This window comes from Bacillus rossius, chromosome 1, assembly GCF_032445375.1.
Source record: "Bacillus rossius redtenbacheri isolate Brsri chromosome 1, Brsri_v3, whole genome shotgun sequence".
Taxonomy (NCBI): Eukaryota; Metazoa; Arthropoda; class Insecta; order Phasmatodea; family Bacillidae; genus Bacillus; species Bacillus rossius.
In genome coordinates this window covers 285490945-285516247 of record NC_086330.1, presented here as the reverse complement: position 1 = coordinate 285516247, position 25303 = coordinate 285490945, and the positions used below count along the sequence as shown (strand labels likewise).

Below are 25303 nucleotides of genomic sequence, written 5' to 3'. Positions count from 1 at the left end.
GAACTTGTCTAGAATCCAAAATTTTGCCAATTTTTTTTCATATTTTTATTTTTTTTTTACAGTAACTTACAGTAATCCTCGTCGACAGCAAAGTACATGCTTTTCTTTTACACTGAGTTTCATCTGTTACTTCCAGAAATATGCATTTAATAGAATATTGGTGCACGAAGTGATAATAATGAATTTGACGGCATCACAGGGCAATATATCACATCAAATTTTGAACTTTCATGTGTTGTATGAATTGCTGTATTAACAAAGACTTAGTTGAATTCCTACCATTTTCAGCTCAATTTTGTATGTAACAGGTGGAGAGTGGAGAAGCTCCTAAGATATGAAGTGTGGAGATGTGGTGGACGTCGCTCAGTCGTCGGTGATGTCCTTGACGGGAGCCAGGCGTCTCGAAGAGCAGCCTCCTAGAGAGGCGGGGTGTTGCCGTTAGCTCCTGTGACCAATGAGAGATACCAGTAGCAGGAAACTGGCAGTTTTGACTAGTTGGTCCACGTGTCCTGAGCCCGTAGACACGCGCCTACGCACGTCTCCCGCACGCACGTGGAAAGAATGGCTGATCACGATCATCGTAATATACTACTCTCAGCTCGATAGCGATGTGACCGGTCCTCAACGGTGCCGCTACAACACACTACACACAGCAACAATACATGGAGGAATGTCCAACATACGTGGCACTTGCCTGTAGTCCGAAAGGTAGAGGGTTCGGCCCGCGTCTGTGTCCGATAACGCAACTAAAAATACCCGGAGCCGGTCGCCCTGCACACAGGAAGCCTGCCCACGGGCGCGACAAGTACTGCACAGAGGGGATCAGGTCGCCCGCTCAAAGGTCCCGTCGAGGCACGTTGGGAGCTCTCAAAGAAAAGGTACTTTTAAAAAATGTAACTATTGCCGTTTCATATCAGTGAGTAACCACAGCCTCTGGAGCTCCATGTGACAGCATCAGCCTCCGACGGTGGCCCGAGCTGTGCTGCACGCAAGAAGGGCGGAAGTTACGTCACGAACACAACTGACTTTGAAAAAAAATAGTTTGTTTTAAACATATGCGAAAAAACACATACGCGATTTACACTGTAATATCATCTCCGTCCTCTCTTCCACTTAAAGTGGTTTCGAACAACACGAATACAAATAATACTTGGGGCGTCCACTGACCACAGCATTCTGATGCGGCTTGCCCAGCTTCGATTACTGCGCGGGACAGTGCCACGTCAGAGGTGACTCGTATACTCCAAGGGTCCAGATGTGTGTATCGTCTTCCTGGTTTTGGATTTCCAAGGTTTCTCGAGACTACCTCAGGCAAGTGCTGGGATGGTGCCCTATTTACTGCCCAGTATCTCTGGTATGTGTTGTGGTTTGAAGTCTCCAATGTCGCTGTCCACGAAACAACCGATCAAATGGATGTCAATGTTAAATGTTCAGCAAATAATCAAAGGCAGAATCAAAACAGGTTAACTTTCTGGATCAGCAGTTGGGAATTTATTTACGAACACACGGGTGTTATATGAGTAGCTTACAAGCTTACAACTCACCCAGCAGGTAGGGCGGTATGGCAGAGCTGTTGCCCATGGCGTCTCGGCCGTAGCGCTCCTCCAGCTTGGCGCGCACGTAGCGCTGGAGCTTCAGGTACAGCGGCTCCACCTGCCTCCACAGCGCCCGGGCGTCGTCGTACGAGCCCGGGTACTCGGCGAGCGCCAGCCAGTAGCCCTCCACTCCCGGCGTCTCTGAAAGCGGCCGGTACGTCCATACATCGCTCGCGATACCTCAATGCATGGGTCACGATACCTCAATGCATGGGTCACGATACCTCAATGCATGGGTCACGATACCTCAATACATCGGTCACGATACTTCAATACATCGGTCACGATACTTCAATACATCAGTCACGATACCTCAATACATCAGTCACGATACCTCAATACATCAGTCACGATACGACAATGCATACATCACGATAAGCAGATATTTAGGTCACAATATCTCAATACATCGGTAACGATACGCAGATATTTAGGTCACAATATATCAATACATCGGTAACGATACGCAGATATATTGGTTTAGTATACATAGGTTATGGTTCAACATTCCAAAAAATCGGAAATGTAATATGGTGGGAATATGTTAATCGATTAATAGCAAATTCGGATGATTGTTCCGTAGCATGAATCCAAGTTTATCCCTTGATCCTGATGTTTGATCTTGTATACAATGATTCTATTGTACATCCAAGTTTATCCCTTGATCCTGATGTTTGATCTTGTATACAATGATTCTATTGTACATGAATCTCGCTGTTTTAATTTAGTATGACGAAAAATTTTGGAGGACATAACAAAAATTTCAGACTACAAACAAATTATGTCAGGTATTTGTGGAGTCTTTTTTGTGTTAAACTTACGGTCGTAATTTACTATATATGATACGTTTTTACTATGTCCGGGATCTTTCGACATACCTACTAAATTAAAACAGCTAGCATTATGAACCACAGTATGAATATGTATATACAAGATCATGCCATCAAGATCAAAGGATTAACTGAGATACGTGATACGGAACATTTACCCCAAATCGTGATTTTAACGTGAAAAGGTTTTTAAAAAGGCTTCCATACTACGGTCCCGCCAGAGTTGGCGATGTAACGCTTTTGTTGTCGCCAAAAAATTTAATATATCTCGTGACTCAAGGGTCGTACCTTCTTACTAAGGCCCGTTCTCCAATAACATAGACATGGAGACAGATCACGTAAGCAGAGACTGACCTCCTGGAACATTTCACTATCGCGTCTGCTGCTTCCACAATACAAGGTAACCTAACAAATGACAACCAATGAGATTGCATTTCAAGGTTACGAAACAATAAATAAAAATAAATAAATATTATGCTTCGTGATACTTGCAGAATTTACATACATAATAAAAATAAACGACGAAGTGATAATAGAACACTAGATATTCTTGTACGTGAAACAATTTTTAACGTATTTAGAACAAAAAACCAAAATGGCTACCACCGCAGCCAAATACTCGGCTTCTATTGGTCGCACGGAGCAACGTGAACGGAAGAGCTCAGCATTGCCGAGCTAATCCTGACGGGTCCTTCTCCGTCTGCGTGCTGTTGTAGACACACTGTTCCGTGGGATCCGTTTCCGTGTCATTGTAGAACAAGCCTAACTAAAGTTAGTTATCGAAAAAGCAAACAAGTTTCAAATTATTCCATAATCAAACAAAACACTTAATATAATAGTGTTAAAGTGGTAAAAAAACACGAATACAACAACAATTCATACTGTAAAAAAGGCGAACACTTCCACCTCGCATTGTGCTCCGAAATACGCCGTCACAGAAATATTTAAAGCATATTTAATTTAAGTATAAGCTATTTAATTTTCACCAAATGTTACAGCATGCACACGCATATGTGTTCCGATTGATTCAAAACCACGTCGCTGCCTGTGAACACACACAGCACCAGCGCATTGTTGCGGGCCTCGGTGAGGGCGTGGCGCGGCCTGGCGAATGCTGCACCTCCTAGCCTACTCCTGGATGCACGGGAAGGCGCCTCACCGTTCTCGGTGGCGATGTCTGCCGCGAGCCCGAGCACGGACAGGAAGTCCTGGTGCAGCGGCGCGAACAGCCCGTGCCAGTCCCGCCACAGCTGCGCCAGCTCGCCGGGGTCCCGGTGCTCCGCCAGCCTCGCCTCCACGCCTGCCGGCACACTGCCCTGCTGCACCGACCACGCCAACTGCCTCGTGCACTTTTATTTATATTTTTTTAAAAAATGTTACATGCTTTCGATAAATGCATGTCGGTTTTGAGAACCTTAAAATAAAAAATATATATTTAAATACCAGCATAAATTAAATGCATGAAAATCATGGTTGGTAGTATGCTGTTTTCAATTTCGTAATACTCTTTATTTTTAGTTGATCATCCATAGATCAATAAATATATGGTTCTCCTGAAAACTCTGGCTTCTATGATATCGCAAGAAAAAAAAACTTATTTTTCTCGATTTACGAATTGTAAATTAAAAATAAAGGTTTTTACTGAAAATAATACATACGAACGGTTAATTCAAAACCGAATACCTAACGATTACGAATTCTACTTCATGAATATTTCAGTTACAGACCACGAAAACTCGACCACGGTCATATAGACAGGTCTGGCAACTTCCTATCATTTGTCTCGGCGTATCCCGTCGGCTTAGTGAAGCTCGCGGCGGCCTGAGAACTAACGGCGCTAGTAGTAGTGGAACCCATCATCATTGTATTAAATGAGTTTCGTATAAAATATGATTAAATATATTTCACATATTACTATTTATTTATTCTTTTGAGTGCTTTGTAAATGCCTGATCTGTACCAGCGGATTAAAAAATTTTCCGCATTTGTTAGTTAAGTTGAAGTGGTGAGAGAGAACGCCTCGCTCTTGTATTGCACCTGTTTGTACAGCTTAAAACTGTCAAATTAATTTCGTTTTAATACGTACCTGACGACCCGGTTAAAATAAAATAAAAAGTAAGCTGCAATAACAGGAAGATTTAGAGTTGCAATCTTACTAAGGGGAGGGTAGGAGTCGGGGCTAACCGATTTGGCTTAAACTGTACGAGTAGATGCATGTGGGTGGCCCTTTCAACTCCTAATATATCTTGCCTGAGTGGGCCCTGGGACGCGAGAAAAAACTAGTCACATTTTTTGACGGATAGTTTATCACAATGTCGGCGTGGTGCACTGGTCAGACACATGGCCTGGTAGCCTGCCGGCTCGCGTTCGATACCCACTGAATCACTTTATTTTATTTTTTATTTTTTTTTATTTCTCGCAATATTAAACCATTTATTACATAAATTAAATATGTTTAAACAGTTAAATGTATATATTTAAAATTAATAGATTAAATTTAGTAAAGTTTACTGTAATCTAGTTAATGTATTTTATATTAATGTATTTAAACAGGAATTGTTTAAAATTATACATTTTTCAATTGTATCTACTGTAAAGCATGGTTTGTGATTTTAACTTTTGTCGTTCAATAGCAACATTTAGCAACGTTTTGTTGTTACCGACCCATATTATTCTTTTTTTTTTTTGTTATCTTTCGTGCGTTCAGAGTACATGGCCCATGCAGCTGTTTCAAATCCCCTATACCATTACTATACTTTTTTTTTTCCCTTATAGTTTATAACAGTCTCTACAGTTGTAAACAGCATCTCACCACGTTTTTGCAGTGTCAATTTTTTTTTTAAAAGAAAAATTTAATTTTTCTTCTGATAATAAATAAAAAGCAGAGTACATAATTACTAGAATTTTCGTAAATGTTAATTGGGTGAGGTTTTGAACAAAAGTATGTAATTTAACTGTTTAAAACATATTTAAATTATGTAACCAATAGTTTAATATAGTGAAAAATAAAAAATAAATAATAAAAATGGCACCAGTGGATATGGACCCCAAACAGATTATCAGGCCTTGCGATGACCACTACACGACAGCGCTGACTCGACAAATTATGAAGAGAAAAAAATCTGTCAAACGCTACTTCAAAATATTTAAAATAACTTTTTCACGCTTCCTAGGGCCCACTCAGGCGAGATATTTAAGGAGTTGAAAAGGGCTTCTACTCGCACAGTTTAAGGCCAATTGGTGAGCCCCGACTCAGACCCTCCCCTTGTTAGTTTAAAAAGAATTACTGGATTAAAAATCATGTTTGAAAGAATGACACATGCTTGAATATTAAAATGTACAGCAAACTAATATTCTTGATTTAAATACGGACTTTAACGTTCAAGTTTCTTTGGGATCCGCTTTCTCAATTTTTAACTGACAATTGCGGCGAAATTACAAGTTATTGATATGAATTATATCCCTACAAAGCTCCCAAATAAAATAAATACTAAACTTTTACCCAACGTTTAAAACGAAACAATTAAAAAATACCCACTTTTATAAGAAACTACTACCACTACTATTACACTACCACTACACCACCACTAACACACTACCACCACCACCATCACCACTATTACTACTACTACTACTAACGCCGTTAGTTCGCGGGCCGCCGCGAGCTTCACTAAGCCGACGGAGAATTAAGGTAAGTTGCCAGACCTATCTATATGACCCTACCACGGTTTTTTTTTTTTTTTTTTTCATTCATTCAGTGTTTCACGCTGACTCAGCCACGTTTTCCATTTTCCCTCCTCACAATTTTTTCTCTCGTCCCATCTTCTTGCAAGATAACAGATTCGTTACAATACAAATTGCTTTTTAAGACAATCTGTCGGCCATGTATACGGAGTAGTCATTTCATCTAAGTTAAGTTGCAAAACTGCAAACCTCAAAGCGATTCACAACAATTTCTTCCTCTACACTTTAATAATGTGAATTTAGAAATAAGCAATTACTCATTGCCTTTCCGTGATGGTAACACAACGTACATAATAAACCCTATAAAATGTTTTCCTGTACAATATAAAATTGCACTGTTATTTTCATCCACGTTATGTAAGTAACTCTGCCATTGTCAAAAAAACGCATTTATTTATTTAAACTTTAAAATGATACATTATCGATTGTGGTCATGTAAAAGACTGTAGATATTTTATTGCATTTCAAATAAATACAGTTTTTTGTATATCTTACGTTGAACTAATGATAGTAAAAGTCGTATATGGATTATTAACAGCACACAAATTTTATGATCTAAATACTTACCAGTTATAAGACATTAAGATAATACATAGTATTAAAACTTACTGAACTATCTATTAAAATATTGTCAATTTCCCCGTGATTTCCTTTTTCAATTCCTGGAGTATTCTGCAGGAACCGAGTATATCCGTACACAGTTCAGTTTATCTACACATTTTCAAGAGCGTGACTGCAGTGAACATAGAGGAATATATCACGAAGCACACACACCTGCCAGGTCTAAGGAGCAGTTTTCATTGCAGCTTACTCGGCCGGTCCTCGTGACCTCTTCAACTTGCACTGTCAAGTTGACGATCTGCAAAGAGAAATGAACGATCACCATTCACCATGTCCTCTGCTCGTGCGTCGTGGGTTCGAGTCCAACACCTGGCATCATACCAAGTCAGCTTCCAAGAGGTTGAAAGCCTACGTTACTATTGGTCGGCCCCTAGCCATCTTATAACTTTAAATATTTTGATGCCGCTTCCAACAAAACTTCCGTTTTTTGTTTGCCATTGCATATGAATAAGCTTTGGCTACTTGTTTAACTCAGCACTTGTGAACTGGTGTGGTTATGATAGTGTTAGTCGCCCACATGATATAATACGTAATTTCCTCGCGGCACTTACAGATTAGAACCTGTTAGTAAATATGTGGTTGTAAAGAAGGCCTGTGATATATGATGTATGCCTTGATACGCAAAAAAAATTGGAATAAATTAGTTCAAAGTTCGAATTACTACAAAAAAATGAAAAAATCCAAGTTTTAGGGAAAAAAAATTGTAGGAATTCTAATCCCATACAAATTTGTATATGCACATTTGGGCCTTTAAGTTAAAAACAAACGAGATAGTTTGATAACTACACTTTGCCACTTTTTCCCGCTTAGTTTGAAAAATATTTATCGCACGATAAAAATGTAGAGAATCGAACTAACAATAATTCAAGTCCTTACCATATTTGTTGAAAAGTTGAACATGACCGAGATATTAAGCAAAAACAATTCCCCCTTAAATTCAAAATGGTGGCTAACGCACCGGCCGAATTTAGTCGCCATTTTGAATTTAAACTACCACAAAAAAAAAGTGGTGCAATACAATTTGGGCCTAGAATTTTTGCAGGGTTAAATGCTAACCCGACTGGGCTAATGCTTTAAAAATCTTTAAAGAGATTTAACTGTTCGCGTGTATACTTTGTCTTAATACTCTTTACCTTTAATTTATTATTCATAAATCCAAACAAATTGGATCTTCTCAAAATCCCAGAAACCTGAGGTTTTTCAGGGTTTTGGAAAAAAAATCAATTTTTTTGTTGGTTGATGAATTACAAATCAAAAATGAAGTGTATTAGGCCTATGGCAAAGGCTGCATAAAAATGTTAATCCATAAATGTAAACCCAATGATTTCATAATGCTAGGACTTAATTACAAATCAGTCTGATTTCAAAACCATTAAGTAATATACTTTATTCAAGTGAAACCATCTAAAACAATAGTAATTGTATTCGATATTAAAATTTAAATAATCCGCCAATTCACAAAATTATAAAAGCAAATAATTTAAGCATTTTTCGTAATGCATGTGACATTAAACCGTATCAAACAAACCAAACACACTGAAAACACGATCAAAAATGTAATTAACAGTAATATACCAGCGATTTATTGCAGTTCAATCCATAGGAGAGGCAAACAAAATAAGGGCTTTTCTTTCGCAGCAATTACTAAACTATTATAAGTTCCATTAATCAAATAACCTTCCCACTTCCAATTCCGCTTATCACTTAACTAACAACGGTAGCTGCCGTTGACTGGTTCTTCTTACATTTTGTTTTAAAGCATTTTGATGCGCTCATACTGTATCCTTATCGCTAAATATCACTGTAAACAAAATGGTAGGGAGAGAACTGATATAGAAGTATCGAGATGGTGCAGACGGACTCGCCTGGTCCCTCTGAGGCTCGGGCAGGAGGGCCTCGCCGGCGAAGGAGACGAGTTGCAGCTTGCGCACCACGTCGGGCCGCGTCACGGTGGCGTTCCTGCGGTACTTGGCGGCCGTCTCCGCCAGCAGCGCCATCTGCTCCCGCCACAGCTGCGCCTGTCGACACAAGTCTCCTCACTAGTAGTGGTGGGCAGTGAAATCCATACCTGTTACTTTTTCACCGATATCAAAATTTCACGGGTATACCTGCGACCAGTTTCTACAAGTATCAGTGAAATTCGGTGAAATTGATTACGTACAGTAATACGACCACTAGCTTTTAGTGTCCACATAATCGTTGAATTGAGTTTCTGACGTTTTCAGTCTTAGTACAATAATTTTTTTATGTATATATTTTGAAGTAAAACTGTATGTGGAGTATACGAATTGCATACTTGTAATAATTACAGTAAAAAAAAATCACCGTTCACCGAATGAAAGCCTAGCAGAATATCACGGAAGATAATGAATTCTCATAATTGTTTTAAAATTAATATGTGTTCTTTATATTATTGAACTGAAAGGACAGGGATATAAATATGGAATCAATATTATTTAAAAAAAATTAAAATAATAATTATGTAGTATTTTTCAATTTTAACTCGAAATAAACTCAAAACAAAATGAAAGGTTTCTGTGAAAAACATTGCATGTATTTAATTTCATCATTCACCGAGAGGCAGTGATTTCACTTATCCCCTTTATTTCACCATTTTTCGGTGCGAGGAAGGAGTTTACGATTACGAGCATTACTAGAGAGAGATTTCACCGTTCACCGTTTAATTTCACAGGAACCTAAATTTCACTGGAACCGATTTCACTGATACTCAAAAGTAACAGGTAAGCCCACCACTACTCACTAGCAGTCCTGCCCCGAACGAGGCGCTCGAGCGAGCCTCAGCCGTCCTCCTGGCGAGAAGCGACGGGGAATACAGAACATTGTTTGGTAGTGGACGTGGATATGCTCTCTGATGATTCTGTTGATATGGAGTCAGTTGAGCCAGTAGTTGTGAAGGATGAACCGAGTTCGTCGCGGTGTCGCGATGTGTTTTCTTTCTTTCTTTCTTTCTTCACGAGCGATCGGCAAACTTCCGAACTGTTCGGGTGTGGCTCTCACCCCTGTGAACTGTAGGCTTTCCTGTTCACACTCCCACACGAGCCACCTGACCTCACGGGACCCAGGTCCCAACTTCACCACAGATAAGATAGCAATGATATTCCCATAAACTCTCCCCCCCCCTTCCCCCAAGCAACACGGGCCAAAATCCAACACACAACACACCACAGGCCATGGCGGTCTAAAGTACGCCAGGGCAGTGCTTCCACACGTACCATACATATGGTATTTAAAACAGTACCACCAATTACCAGAAAAAAATATATAGGCTATATTATTTTTGGTGGGGGAAATGGGACTGTTTAAGCTGGGTTTGTAAACCACACAAGGTCGCAACAACGCAATACGCAACCAACGCAAGAAAACAACTTTTGATTATTATGCACGGAAGTCACAAGACGTCACGAACTTACAATTTTAAACTGTAAAACAGTAGTAAACAAATTTCTTCCCTTTGGCTTCATTTGTTTCTTACTGTTTATCATGAATTTATCAATTATTTGAATTAAAAATTGAAGTAAAAACGAGATGTATGGCAAATGCACATAACGTCTGCCTTTTTCAGTTTTCGGAAAACTTCACTTCAAACGCAAGAAATTCAAAGTTGGCCGATGCTTGCGTTGAGTTTATTGCATCTTGCGTCATTAATAACAACGGGTATCTGAATATGTTGTTGAACCTTTTGCATGTTGCGTTCATGCGTCCATTGCGCAGTTGATAAACCCGGCCTACCTTGACACACATACGGAATGAAAAACTTCAGATTAAACAACGCTATTTGAAAACTGCTCAAGACAAACCGAGTGGCGTCTGTTTATAAAAAAAGCATTTAAGAATACGCTGAGGGCGGATTAGTAGTTCTGTTTCCGTATCTCGTTTTTAAAATGAGAGTGAAAATTGCTAAAACGCTTGTTTTTAGAATAATTTCTAGGAATGAAACACCCGGTACAGATTCTTGAAATTACTCACGGGGCTTGCTTTATCTTAATTTCTCCGCCATATAGTGTAACGGTCACCGCTCATATCTCACAGTTGCCTTATGCACGACGAGAAGACTATTCCAAATCTAATCATCCAGAGAAAACAAAGTTTTGCACCCCACCCTCTCCGATTTTTATGAAATTTTTTTTACAGCATCTATGAACAAATATAACAACGCGTGTTTTTTATTTTGGCAAAATTCGCTTTAGTTTTTATTTTATAATTTTTTTAGAAAATGGTGCATTTTAACCAATCTGTTATTTGAGGTGCAAGATGAAAAAGGCACTTTTCAGTAAAAATTTAATTGTGAAGTTATTATTTAATAATAACTAATGAATTTTACAATTCTTACTTGAAATTTCATCAGGGTTCCAAAAATTAGGTTTAAAATAACATTTGACTCATATTAAACCCTGTTTTACTCTTTAAAGTTGGCGCTCTGTAAATCTGTACAGCTATTTCCGTAAATGTTCAAAACTTTTTTCTGGCTGATACAATGAGGCTGAGAAATGTCTCATTTGAAAGAGGATGAAAAGTACTATAATAATATAAAATAAAATTCATGGGTATTTGATGTTATCATTTGATAAAAAGGGAAAAAATTATTATATTGCTGAAAATATGCAGGTTAGCTCTAAATCATTATCAAATCAATAGTTAGAACAATCATATTAATTTTATTTATTTATTATTACACATAACACATAGTTTGTGTACACTTTAAAATTAGTTAACCTTCTTTTACTTGAGATTTACATTTACAGTAAACTCTCGATTATCCATGTAAAAACCCTGGATAATCCTTTTCATGCTAAGAGCCCTCGAATTTGGATTGCACCATATATTTGCCTTCAGTAGAATTCTGAGCACAAGAGAAGTCTTTGTATTTTTTTCTCAGCTATTGGAATGTAAACCTTACAGTACTGCCCCCCCTCCCCTGCTCAGCACATATGCATTTCTCCATCTGCTGGAGAGGCCCCCTTCTCCCTCCTTCCTTGTATTTATTTATTTTTTTTTCCTTGGTGGAAAGTTATTATTTCTTCTCAGTCCCTTGCCAGTTAGTCACATGACCATAGAAAAAAATGTTTGGCAGAAAAGGGGGGGTGGGTTTCCAGTCAGACAGGGGCAGGCTGAAACAAACCAGGCGGCTGTGATGCAGCTTTCAGGCCCCCCCACCCCCCTTGTAATCTTGAGGAACTGTACTCAGCTTTTAAAGATGTACCCTAATGCCAAAATTGGACTATCAAAGTTTTGTGAACTTAGGCCCAAGTGGTGTGTAACAGTTAATAAAAGAGGTGTTCATTCAGTATGTGTTTGTTACATTCATCAAAATCCTGTACTACTTATAAGTCCAATGAATCTGGATAAAATAAAATTGAAGGAATTAACTAAAATGTTAATGTGTGAAGATGTAAAAAGAGAATGCATGTTAAGAATATGTGATAAATGTCCTAATTCTGACAAATTGAATGATTTAGTTAAAACAACACTGGAAGACTATGATGATAAAGACCAAATAATATTCAAGCAATGGACAAATACTGACCGGAGCCAGCTTCAAACAATGGTCCTACCATTGTCTGAGTACATTACACTTTTAAATGAAATACTTGAAACCTTGATACCTCATTCTTATATTTCAAAGCAACAATCTGAATACATAAAAAAAGAGGAAAGAAAATGTATCCCAAAACTAAGTGCTTTGCTTTATGGATTTTTCTGAAAATTATGTATTTATCCTTAAAGATGAGATTCAAAGTTATCATTGGTCCCATGCATCTTGCACACTACATCCAGTAGTAGTTTATTACAGAGACAATGATAGCTCCTCTGTTTCACAGCAATCATTTTTCCTTTTTATCAGATTACATGAAACATGATGTAAACTTTGTTTATGAAGTACAAAGCAGAATTTGCATTTACATGAAAGCAAAACAACCAAAAGTAACAACAGTAGAAGACATCACAGATGGCTGTTCTGCACAATACAAAAAATTCAAGAGATTAGTCAATCTTTGTTTTCATGAAGCAGATTTTAGTCTAAAAGCTTCCTGGACTTTTCATGCCACAAGCCATGGAAAATGTACTTGCGATGGTATAGGTGGCTCAGTTAAACTATCTGTTACAAGAGCCAACCTCCAAAGACCATATAAAGACCAAATTTGCACACCAGAAGAAATGTAAGTTTTGTAGCAAACACTTTTCAAAAATAATATTTCAATTCATTAATATAGATACAGTAGAACCCTGTTATAATGTTTCTGCTTATAATGTTTTCCTGCTTATGTCATATTTTTAAAGTTCCAATATTTCCCCCATAAGGACAAAGTATTTATTTCCTGCATATAACGTTCATAAATATTGTAATTTCCTGCTTATAATGTTTGCTTTCTAACATTCAATAAGTGGGGAAAAAATAATTATTCCAACACTTACGATAAAAAGTTTCCTTTATGTATGTTTATGTTTACAATCACTGCCATACAATACATGAAGTTTGTTAAAATACAATTTTATGCAATATACTGAAGGTACACAATGTTCTTAGTTACGTGTCAGTTGGCACCCTTAGTCAACTCTTCTCTTCCTTGCCATTCCAGTGGGTATTCAGATGCACGTACATAGTCCTACGATATTTAAGTTGCCAACCATTGAGCGAGGGCATAACAAAGTGTTTTCTATTGCTTACAAATATATATTTTTTTCATTCATATGTAGGAATCCCAAAATTAAACATTTTCAGGTGGCGAAGGAGTAGACGTTCTCACTCTTAATGTTGTCGTCATAAATCGTGAGACAATTTTACAAAAAATGTGGCAGTGTATCTTTAAAGACAAACAAAATTTAACCAGGGAACAAGACGAAGTTGAAAAATTGTTGGCTTGTTTCAGAAAATTCATGTATCAAGTATACTATCTTTGGTTTTAACATTAAAGTTGTTTACATAGCTTGGTGAGTCCATTGGTACAAAGCTCGAACATTGTTAAGAGCTAAATTGAGATTTCCTGCTTATAATGTTTTTTTCTTGTGCTCCCTTGAAAAACATTATAACAGGGTTCTACTGTAGTGTAGAAAATGTAGAACCAAAGTTGACTCAGCATTTTAGTGAACATAAAACTGTACCTGACACAAGATCTTTCCATTTTTTCCAACCACTATCTAATACGTACTGTAATAGCAGCAAAACGGATAAGCAGTGACAAATTTTTTTCATCGAGGTATAGTTTATCACAAAAACTAGAACTTCCAAATTTCCAACCAAATACCTACATATGCTGTGTGTATGAAGATAAGTGCTTCATTGTACTCATGTTGGAGCTTGATGATGACAATAAAGATGCTTATATCAATTTTATGCACCCTCACTGGCCATCACAGACATTTTTTTTTGGCCAGAAAACCGAAATGTTGGAAGAGAGGATAAGTGCTGGGTCCCTTTTACAAACATAATTTGCTCCATAGATGTTCCACAATTAAGTGCTCAAGTTGGACGAATGATGTTCAGTCTTTCTAAAAAAAAAAAAAAAAGTGTTTAAAACATTAATGCTGCCTGGCCAAGGAAATATTAAGTTTCATATCAACAAAAAAGGTAAGCCAAAAAATTAAATAACTTTATTAATACCTATAATTTTTAACACACTTTAACTACCTACTCAACACTTGAATGTTACCTAAAAATCCTAAGTGGTATCCTTTACAAAATTAAAACTATATGATTAGTTTCATTAGCCTATTAGAGCGTAAGCGCTATTTGTTATGTGTAATAATAAAATTAATATAATTGTTCTAACCATTGATTTGATAACGATTTACAGCTAATATGAATCTTTTCAGCAATATAATATGTTATTCCCTTTTTATCGAATGATAACATCAAATACCCATGAATTTTGTTTTGTATTATTATAGTACTTTTCATCCTCCTTCAAATGAGACATTTCTCAGCCTCATTGGATCAGCCAGAAAAAAGTTATGAACATTTACGGAAATCGCTGTACAGATGAAAAAAATTACAGAGCGCCAACTTTAAAAAGTGAAAACAGGGTTTAATATGAGTCAAATGTTATTTTAAACCTGATTTTTGGAACCCTGATGAAATTTCAAGTAATAATTGTAAAATTAATTAGTTAGTATTAAATAATAACTTCACAATTAGATATTTCCTGAAAAGTGCCTTTTTCATCTTGCACCTCAAACAACAGATTGGTTAAAATGCACCATTTTCTAAAAAAAAATTATAAAATAAAAACTAAAGTGAATTGTCCAAAATAAAAAATACGCGTTGTTATATTTGTTCATAGGTGCTGTAAAAAAAATTTCAAGAAAATCTGAGGGGGTGGGGTGTAGACCCCTGGATGATTTGAAATTGATTGACCCTGCGCGCCAGTCCACAGCCTTGCGCTTAGAGGCTATACCGCTGGAAGAACCAGCGGGCGTCGCCCCACCAACACCGGCGAGGCGAGTCCTTCACGTCTACAGCGAGGTCGCCATAGACAGGCGCGGTCCAGGGATGCTGGGGAGGACCGACCATGCCTTGAAGCCCTTCAGCGAACAGTTCTGCACTCGCCGGGAGTCCATCTGTCCCTCTCGGGGACTCCGTGGGAAACAGAAATCAAGATGGCTGCGTGACTGCACCAAGTATTGCGATGTGGTTACAAAGTAACACTCATTTATGTACGAGGTTTCACTGATTAAACAGTTTGATTTCGACTCAAACTTGGTATAATCAATTTCATATTACTTAAATATAAGTGCATGGAGTGGTTGTATGACTAATACATCATGGAGGTATTAGTGTAAGGAGTGGTGATTGTCTTAAGTTGAAGTCACTAGTAAGAATTTTTTTTAATGCTAGAAATTTGTTTAATACCTTTAAAATAACTCGCTTAGAAGGATCGAAACAATGTCGTCATGAAAGTTAAGCAAATATGTCAATACAGCGTCAACAAGGAGTTAGTTCACATAACCCAAGAAATGTGTTGCTATCCAGAAGCGGGGTATGTATTCGTAGGGGGTCGTTCTTATTTTCACAAATTATTAACATTGCAAACATTGTATATGTACACCCACTCCATAGCTTCTCACAACATTGGTTCTATGCGACTTATAACTAAGCTTACCACGGCTCTACAACAAGACTAACTTTAGTTATCTTTATGTGATTAAAAAAAAACACAACTCACAGGCACGCACGCTTATCTTACGCTGTTGGACTTTGTTCTTCAAACGTTCAGAATATCACGATTAAGACAACTCATGCATGTGTCACTGAACAGGTGACTACATCACACTCAGTTTTATATATTATTATATAATATATAATATACCTAAACACAAGCAGAACCCTGCAGACGATGTCCTGCAAGATTTTATTTATTTACCTCTATATATATAAAATGGATGGTTTGTATGTAATCTAGAATCTATAAAGCGTTTGAAATTGTATTCCATTTTAAACTCGCCAAATATCAATCACATCACAATCACTAATTGTTATTGAGAATTAATGACAGTAAAAATCACAAAATACTAATTTTCATGGCGATCTATTGAACGGTATAGAAGTTTATGCGCAATAGTGGAATTATTGCTAAATGGATATCGCTGAAATATTCTCCGTGTTCAAATATCTGTGTATAACTTTCATGGCGATCGGTCAAACGGTGTCGGAGTTTATGAACGTCATACATATCTACATACTATACACACACAAACATACGATGTCTGAAAACGACAAACAAATTCCAACTACAGGTTCAGCACAATGAGATCAGTTCAATACATGCTACTTACGGTTTAGAGTGCATCCCAAGGCTGCTCCACGTTTATTAAGTTTAGTTGAAAAAAACATTTTTATAATTGTGAATAGTAGAGAACATTTTTGATGGAATATGAGCGCTTTAATATTGTTTATTTTAACAAATTTCCACAACCACCACAAAACGTTTCGCTGTCGTAAAATAGTTTCTTTGAAGTGATTTGTCAGAAAAATAAGTGGAAAATAAATGCAATTGCAGGTTTAAAGGTATAGTTTCCCAAATATTATTATTAAAAATAATTAGTATATTACCTCATATTTAAATCTAATTCATAAGAATAAATATTACTCACTGTTGAAATACATCATAAAGGAAAACTGTGCGTGTTACTATTTCTTCTGCCATTTTATACTCCCCAAATCTCCGAACGAAATTTTAAATTCATAACAGGTAGCGCAATCTATGCGGAAAATTCAAGTACTGTCTCAACAGCACTCTCTATGCGGCTGGTTGAACAAGGAGGAACGCGAGCGCGCTAATAGCAAATATAAAATTCAATGCACCTATAGCTGACAGTATAGGATACCTATACCTATTTTCTGAAATAAGAGCACGCGCACGTTCTCTGTCTTATTCTTTCGTGCATCTATCACTCTCAGTTCTCTCTTCTTCTTTTTTTTTGCGGGGAACGAATCATCGCACAAAAAATAGAGAACGAAAACGAACCCAGTCATGTGTATAGTATAGTGCACTCTTTATATCTCTTTGGCCAAGTCTGTCTTTTTCGCGTCAGAAACATTTCAATAATGGTTCACGAAAACGTTGCATTAGAATTCGGCCTTGAAATTTTACTCTCATCGCACACAAAGAAGTTTCGCTTCAATCAATCTGGAAACAACTGGGCTTCATCTTAGCCCCCCCCCCCCCCCTCCTCCACCACCATCAATCGTCGGCCCTGGCTATATGGAGTTGTTTACCAACACCGTTGACAGGACTATGGTGACGGAAGAATGCTATTTCGTAGACATGTCTAATACGAGACCAGCTACGTGACACAGACTTCGAGCGGCTACCTCCACGGCGAGGAGACAGTCAATCCTCCTGTCTGCCTGGCTGAGGGTCGCGGTGCTTCGCCCGGGTTAATTACCTCCCAGGGTCGTCCAAGACACGGTCAGGAACTGTTACCGTCAGCTCAGGACAGCAACACGTAGGTTCTGCTCGCGTGAATACCGCCGCGACGCACCACAAGACCACCAACAGGACCACCACCAAGACCACCACCAAGACCACCACACCAAGACCACCACACCAAGACCACCACAACAAGACCACCACAACAAGACCACCACAACAAGACCACCACAACAAGACCACCACAACAAGACCACCACAACAAGACCACCACAACAAGACCACCACAACAAGACCACCACAACAAGACCACCACAACAAGACCACCACAACAAGACCACCACAACAAGACCACCACAACAAGACCACCACAACAAGACCACCACAACAAGACCACCACAACAAGACCACCACAACAAGACCACCACAACAAGACCACCACAACAAGACCACCACAACAAGACCACCACAACAAGACCACCACAACAAGACCACCACAACAGACCACCAACAGACCACAAGACCACCAAGATACCAAGCGACCACATTCAATAAGGCCCTTTCAGCCGTCAAACGTTTGCTTCCAACTACCCCCTATCAAGCTAGTCAAATACTCTAAGAGGACTGTGACGACACCGAAATACGTCACTAGCGAAGATATTTTTGTTTGTCAAGTTAGAAGACTTGGGCGTCCATCAATTACTTTGTATTAACTTTGTATGGTCACCCAAACAGTGGTCATTACATGTACTACTATTGATGTATCACTAAACTTATATACTGCAAATACAATTGTGAAAATAGTAAAGGAAAAATGTGAACAAATGATTCACCACTAGACGTCTAAATAAATAAAATAAGACATAGCTGCTTGTAAAATTAGGGGTTAAAAAGAAATTGGGCCGGGGAAGCGCGTTGTTTATACGAATCCACAATACAAGATACAAACTGTCCCTTTGGATTTTAATTTTTGTAATTAGCCCTCACTGTTTTAAGGCTGGACACCCCTTCCACAGTGTATTCTTCACTCAAGCTCTAACATTCGTTCATTCATTCATTGATCAACCACTATTGTAAATTTATACTTGTAAATAAAAAGAAGCATAATATCTAGTAACAAATTTCCTTATGTTGCAAGCAGTTCTGGTATGTATTTTTTATTATATTAATCGTTTGATTAGCATATAAATTGCGTACACATAACAAAGGTATTTTTTGTCATTAATGTTATTATATATACCTTCTTCTAGCTCTTATACCCTATCTTAAGTGATTTTCGAACATTGCATTGAATTAATTTTATTGACACTACAATTTCTAAGTGTTAAAACTTAGAAAAAAAACATGGTTACAAGTGTTATTATGACATAACCACTGTGTATCGTTTGATTTTTTTAAAGACCATGACAGTGTCTTCACAAATTTTTACAGTTGCTGTCGTTCCCGAAAATTAAATCAATACTAAACGTCAATCACTTCACAGGAGAAACTATTTGTAGCAGCCAGTTACTATTAACGTTCGAAACTCCAATAAATTACATAATATGTTCTAACGAAACAAAATTTTTAAAATAAAACAATATAAAATAGATATGACCAAAAAAACAGCTGAAACCAAGATGGCTTCTTTAGATTCCCATCTCTCACTTGACAGTTAGTTCTATCATTGCGTATTGACATAGTATTTCGGTCTCATTGTTTTATATGTAACATCTTAGCTCTCGGTATGCGGCATATGGTAGAAGAAATTTCGTGAATAGAACGGAAATGTGTAACCACGGTGCTGTCATCTGTGGCGGAAGGCGCGAACCAAACTTCACAAAGCCAAAGGGAAACTTTATAGACTTTATAGTAAGGACTATTTAGTTTAGTATTTTTTTTCAGGTCTTTTTCGCTTCTATCGGAGCCGTTCCATTATATAGTTTAAAATGCTAGTTTGCTAGTCAAATGATTCAATAGTTGACGTAGATGCTCCGGCAACGAATTCTAGCGGCAGGTGCGGAAACTACGTGAGATTTGGTTCAGAAATGTACTTTAAAAACATCATTTCCGTATATTTATCAGGCTTGACATTATTTTAAAGAATTCCAAGTTAAATTTGATGTCTGAGTTTCGAATTAAAAGTTTATTCGCAACATGAGAACACATGAATATGCTCGTTACTGAGGTTAGATGTTTACACATCACTGGCGAGTACTGAAAGTCTCTATCAGTTTCATCTTCGTTCACTGTTTCACTTGCCGCGAATATTTTCATCCTCTCCTAGCGACGCGCGGCCTTGTGTTTCTTTCCACTTAGCGGCCCGGGTCGTGATTGCGAGAACCTGGTGACCTTGACCAAGGTCAGCATTCGTGCGTGCCTCGCGCTGGTTAACCAACAATGTTTACTGTGAAGATGCTGTTAATTCCCTAGCTAAGAAAAATAATCAAATATTTTATAAGGTGTACATTATGCACCAAACATACTACAGCCAGCAATGAATACTGGTTTATTTTTATCGAAATGTTTGAAAGCAATTACGTTTTAATCATAATTTAGCGTTCAATCGGTAAAAACACTGAGCGTGAACACGTGTCAAAAAATTGCACAGATAAATTTAGTAAACTTTAAATACAGCCGAATTGTAATAATGTCTTCATCAAAGTACCCAGTCTAACCATCGTTTGAAAACAAAATTCCGTCGCGAAGGAAGTATAAGATATTTCAAATGGAAAAGTCTTATCGCACCCGCGATGTGGTCGCACTGAGGTAACGAATGTGTTCGGACGTGATTGACGTCCGTCGCGCCTTGCACGAGACTGAAGCCGCGAGTGCTGCGTCAAGGAGCTGTAAGGCCCGTTGCACAACGGCACGGCGACGGATCTCCCGGAACATCCACTACCGCGTCTGCTGCTTCTGCAATGCACGGGAACGTAACAAATGGCAACCAACGAGATTGCACTTCAAGGTTACGAAACGTTAATTTTTAAAAATGTATTATGCTTTGAGATCATAGCACGGGCGGAATTTGTATATGTATAACCAAAAAACCACATAGTAATAGTAGAACACTAGATATTCTTGTACTTTAAACATTTTTTACGTATTTAAAACATAAATAAACACGGCTACCACAGCAGCCAAGTACCCGGCTTCTATTTGTCGCACGGAGCAACGTAAACGGAAGAAATCAGCATTGCCGAGCTATTCCATACGGGACGTCTCCGTCTGCGTGCCATTGTAAAAACTGTGTTCCGGGAGATCCGTTTTCGTTTACGTGATCCGTCTCAATTTACATTTCATTGTAGAACGGGCCTATACAGTAATAATGCAGTTCGAGATGTATGGTATGCGTTGTGTAACTTGTCCCAAACCGGCTTACAGTGTGAGGCGTAAGGCGTGGGTGTACATTTGGAGTAAGATATTTTGATTAGTAAATATATAATAAACAAAGTCGTTCAATGCTTTACCTGTGGTATGCGTATCTTTGTGCCACTGTTGTTCTGCCAACGTGGTTCCTAAACAACTTCAAGTGTCCGCTTAGGAATTCGTAAACTATCACGTGTTTCTTTGCCAGTGACATTTCGTAAACAGGTAAGAGTGGAACTATTTTTGAGAACTGTCAAATTTGGGACAAGTTACGTAATACAGACTTAAAATGTATCCATATTTTTCCGCGTGCTTTAGCAAATATTTGTCCGTTGTTAGAACAATATTCTAGTAAAATTACGGAATAATTACAGATGCTCAGTTACCTAGCCTGGTGCCACATGAAACTGAGCTTGGTTTATTAAGTCAAAACATTAAGTTGTAAAAGTGTGAATGTTCGCTTGACTGCCCGTCAACAAGAGATAGATGCCTCATCCTGAACAGAGAGAACCGCTATTCCCAACGTCCTTCACGTCGGTCAAAGCAGCAGAAAACGCAAAGACGTGCGCAGAATTCCGCGAATATCGTCTCGCGCCGGCAGACATCAGACAGACAAGCGTCTCTTGCCACTGCTTACAGACATACACAGTAGGATCTTCTTACGAAGCTCCTGCCTCACTTTAAAATAAATACTACATAATATGAAATATATATATATAAGATACTGTTTTATAACCAAGACATTGTAATTCCCTGTGTTTTAGAGTTTTGAGGGAACATTTTCCAATCCCTAATATTTTCCTGCCCCCCCCCCCCCCCCCAAGAAGAGTCCAAAGCTTACGCCTGTAGTTTATCGAGCAATACAATAAATAATACCTACTGCTACGAGGCAGCTAGCACCGAGGCTGGCCAGTCTGCAGGAGGGGCGCGATGCAGGTAGCTCCCGTCCCTCCTCTATCCTAAAGACTCTAATTTTATTATTTATTTATATTTTGTGTAATCCGGTGGCATGCATGTAATGACAGATTTCTAAAGTATTTTTATTAAAGTTGTTATTGTTACTTGCTATGGCTATTAAAAGTTTACAATATATATTCATAATAGCTTTGCTACTATAAATTTTCATTTTGGCACGCCACAGAGGATTGGTTCGTCCTCCGATGTTCACGAATTGAAATATATATAGTTGTATACTGCCACAAACAAGTCAGCCATATTGACGACTTCGGTTCGGCGGTAGCGAAGACGGGTTCTCCCGCCTGTGGACCTCACTGTGGTATTCTCAAATACTGAAGACAAGCCACAGGCAGCTCGACACTCATGATAACAGTTCGTCAATTCCCAAGCTTTTGTGCAGAGGCTACAATCACAGGCCACAAGTATGAACGGCTTGTCGTTAGTATTTGAGAATACCACGACACGTACCGCAGGCAGGAAACCCGACAACGCCCACGCCTACCAACACTTCTGCAGTGCGCATTTGAGAATTAAGCCCCAGCGAGCGAAACGGATAGCCCACAGTTCACAGTGATAAAAGCCACAACTACAACACGATAAGTTCCGAAGTTTACCTAAATGAAAGGTTAAGTACGGTATTGTCATAAATAACAGTTATTTTTTTCCGGGAGGGTAGGTTAGTTTGGATTAGATTATCATAACTAAAATAAAAGGTTGGTTAGGTAAAGTTAGCGTTATTTAACGCCGTAGAAAAATATGATGTTTTCTCGAGAGTTTTCGTCAAACTTCGGAGAACTACGCCAATGTTCGGGCGTGGCTCTGATATCTGTGAAATGTAGACTTTCCGAGCGAGACGGGGCAACACAGCATCGTGACCACAGATTGATGGATCCAGCAGTGTGGCGCGCGGTGCGTGAGTAGTGAGATGAAGTGTGTTCAGGGACAGCAGTGTGCGGGCAGAGCCTTAACTATAGAGGGAGTCACCTTTAAACCGCGCTCTAGTGAACAGTCATAGTAGATTAGTAGGTTGTACGGACAGACTATATGATTCAACAGATGAGGAGTAAATTATATTAGTGCAGACGAATTTAGTTAACTGAACTATCCTTCCGACCCCTGCTACCCCAACACGTAACAATGTGTTACTGCTTTCGTTGAGTCCGTTGTCAAAAACTCAAAGCACACCATAAAATGAATATAAGAAGTTGTACGTTATTTCACAACTTGTTACCAATAATTTCATTTCAGTGACTAATGATTTTTATAATTGATATAGTTCTAATACCTGCACGGATTAAATCAGATTTTCCTAGTACAGTCAATTGTCATCGTCACGCGGAACTTTAATAGCGATTCTTTATCAACAAATTTGTAATCTTTATATCGTACTGCATTGTAATCTCGTTATCGATTTTATCTTAACAAGGTCGTTAAAGGGTCAGGCGTTTCAAAGAAACGTAAAGAGCACCAAACTGATTATTTCAACAGAGTTATTTATAGGTACCACTGAAAAGAAAATCGGTAATTCCCATATAAACGTTTATTTACTTAACACTTTTGCTATGTATTTTTAACTGTCTAATTTTACACAAATATACATAGAACAAATCGTATTACAGGCCTCCATTTTGTTACATTAATTTAGTTACATCTTACAATAACTAAAATGTTAAATTGCATTTTTTTATGTATATGTGAAAATAGAAAAAAAAAAAAGTTAAATGAATAAATATCCGAATTATATTTTTACATTGTAGATTTTTATACAGTGTTTATTAAACTACGCAACGAACACCCGCGTAACACGGGACTAACGCAAGAAAACCACGGTCGTTTATATTACTTCAAATATGTAAGGCAGAAACGCAAGACGAAACGCAAGAAATTGGCAGAGGCTTGCATTGCGTTTCTGCATCTTGTGTAGTTTATAAATTGCTAGTTGAAAAAAATCTTTATTTATTTATTTTGTGTCTTGCGTTCATTGTGTAGTTCATACCTCAATAATAAAGTAAATTTACAGCGACCAAGTATTCGCAAAAATATTTACACTTATTGACAAAATATCATATATACACGAGTTTACTGTCTACATAACACCAATTTAATAAGTGCAATTGAAGTGTTTAGTCATTAATATGTACCGGTAAAATTAAATATATATCTTAAGGTTCACATCATGCATTAGTAGTCTTAATCTTAAGGAAGCAGTAAAATTTTTCACATTTATGATGGTACTTAAATACTGGCATTCATGGTTAATTATACATGCATTGCATTTGAAAATCAACATACCAAGGAGTAAACAATCGCCAACAGATGTGGCAAAATTTACCAAAACATAGCAATTGTACATTTAACAGTACTTTTACTTAAACACAGTTTAAAAAAACACTAATTTGGTGTTGTAAAAATATAATGACATCAGTTTAACTGCTGCAACATAACATTACGTGTAATATAACATTTTTGGACAGTACAAGGAAACAGATCTTAAGCAAGCTTTATGTTTTTAATGCCTACCAGCTGCGGTAATTGCAAATAACTGAACCCTTATCATTTTATATTTCCAAATCATATATTTCTATAAAATATGTTAATTAGTTTATTTCATACCTATGGTATTAAATAGTAATTAAATATACGTCTAATATTTTTGCTCGGTGGCTAGAGCTTCTGGCCCGTGGAATATACTTGTCCTACTTGAAAATAATGCGAAATATTTTTCCATACCTAACCACGCCAATAAACAAAACCGTTTTAGCCTTTTTCACTATCAAAAAAAATGTGCGTGGAATCTACGCGCGAAAGAAGTGAAACTTCTAGAGATAAATTAGTTTTTTTTTTTAAATCGAACAAGAGATAAAAATTGAGAATATTCAGGATACGAGTATGATTTAAAAAAAAGCGGAGGCGTTGACAAGCCCAAGAAGCTTTACGAGAATTCCGTAGCATCACTGCTGCGTCATTTCTAGCTCTCCCCTTCAGGCCGTTACAACTAGCATATAGCATACTACGCCTCGCACCTACCCCCTCCCCTCATTTTTTGCCGTCATCCCACTCGACCGCTAGTGCATGCGTTAGAGTGGCGTCGCCGCTGACGCATTCTCCTCCTCTCCCGGTTCCCCCACCACGAACCTCACTATTCCCCTCATGCGATCGGAATTTTCGTAACGCTCGAAAATTGTTGCCCCCTCAACAAAGATTACAAACTAAACTTGTGCTTGCCAAGTGCAACGGCTCTTATACGCTATTCGTAATCAGGCGTAGGCCTATGTCTTCAGTGGTTTAAATATGGCGCGTTAAAGCTCGGAGGTCTGCT

The 25303-nt window shown here is 38.0% G+C and overlaps 1 protein-coding gene across 3 annotated transcripts in view; it reads right to left on the bottom strand.

Annotated features, from left to right (window-relative positions):
* Positions 1 to 25303, bottom strand: part of LOC134527682 (angiotensin-converting enzyme-like) — an 87199-nt gene that overhangs the window by 33578 nt on the left and 28318 nt on the right. For all 3 annotated transcript variants that reach the window (XM_063360585.1, XM_063360586.1, XM_063360587.1), the window contains exons 2-5: positions 8656 to 8808; positions 6944 to 7028; positions 3585 to 3725; positions 1545 to 1736 (exon numbers count right to left, since the gene is read on the bottom strand). In XM_063360585.1, the coding sequence (XP_063216655.1) occupies positions 1545 to 1736; positions 3585 to 3725; positions 6944 to 7028; positions 8656 to 8808 (571 nt within the window). The remainder of the gene's footprint in view (positions 1 to 1544; positions 1737 to 3584; positions 3726 to 6943; positions 7029 to 8655; positions 8809 to 25303) is intronic.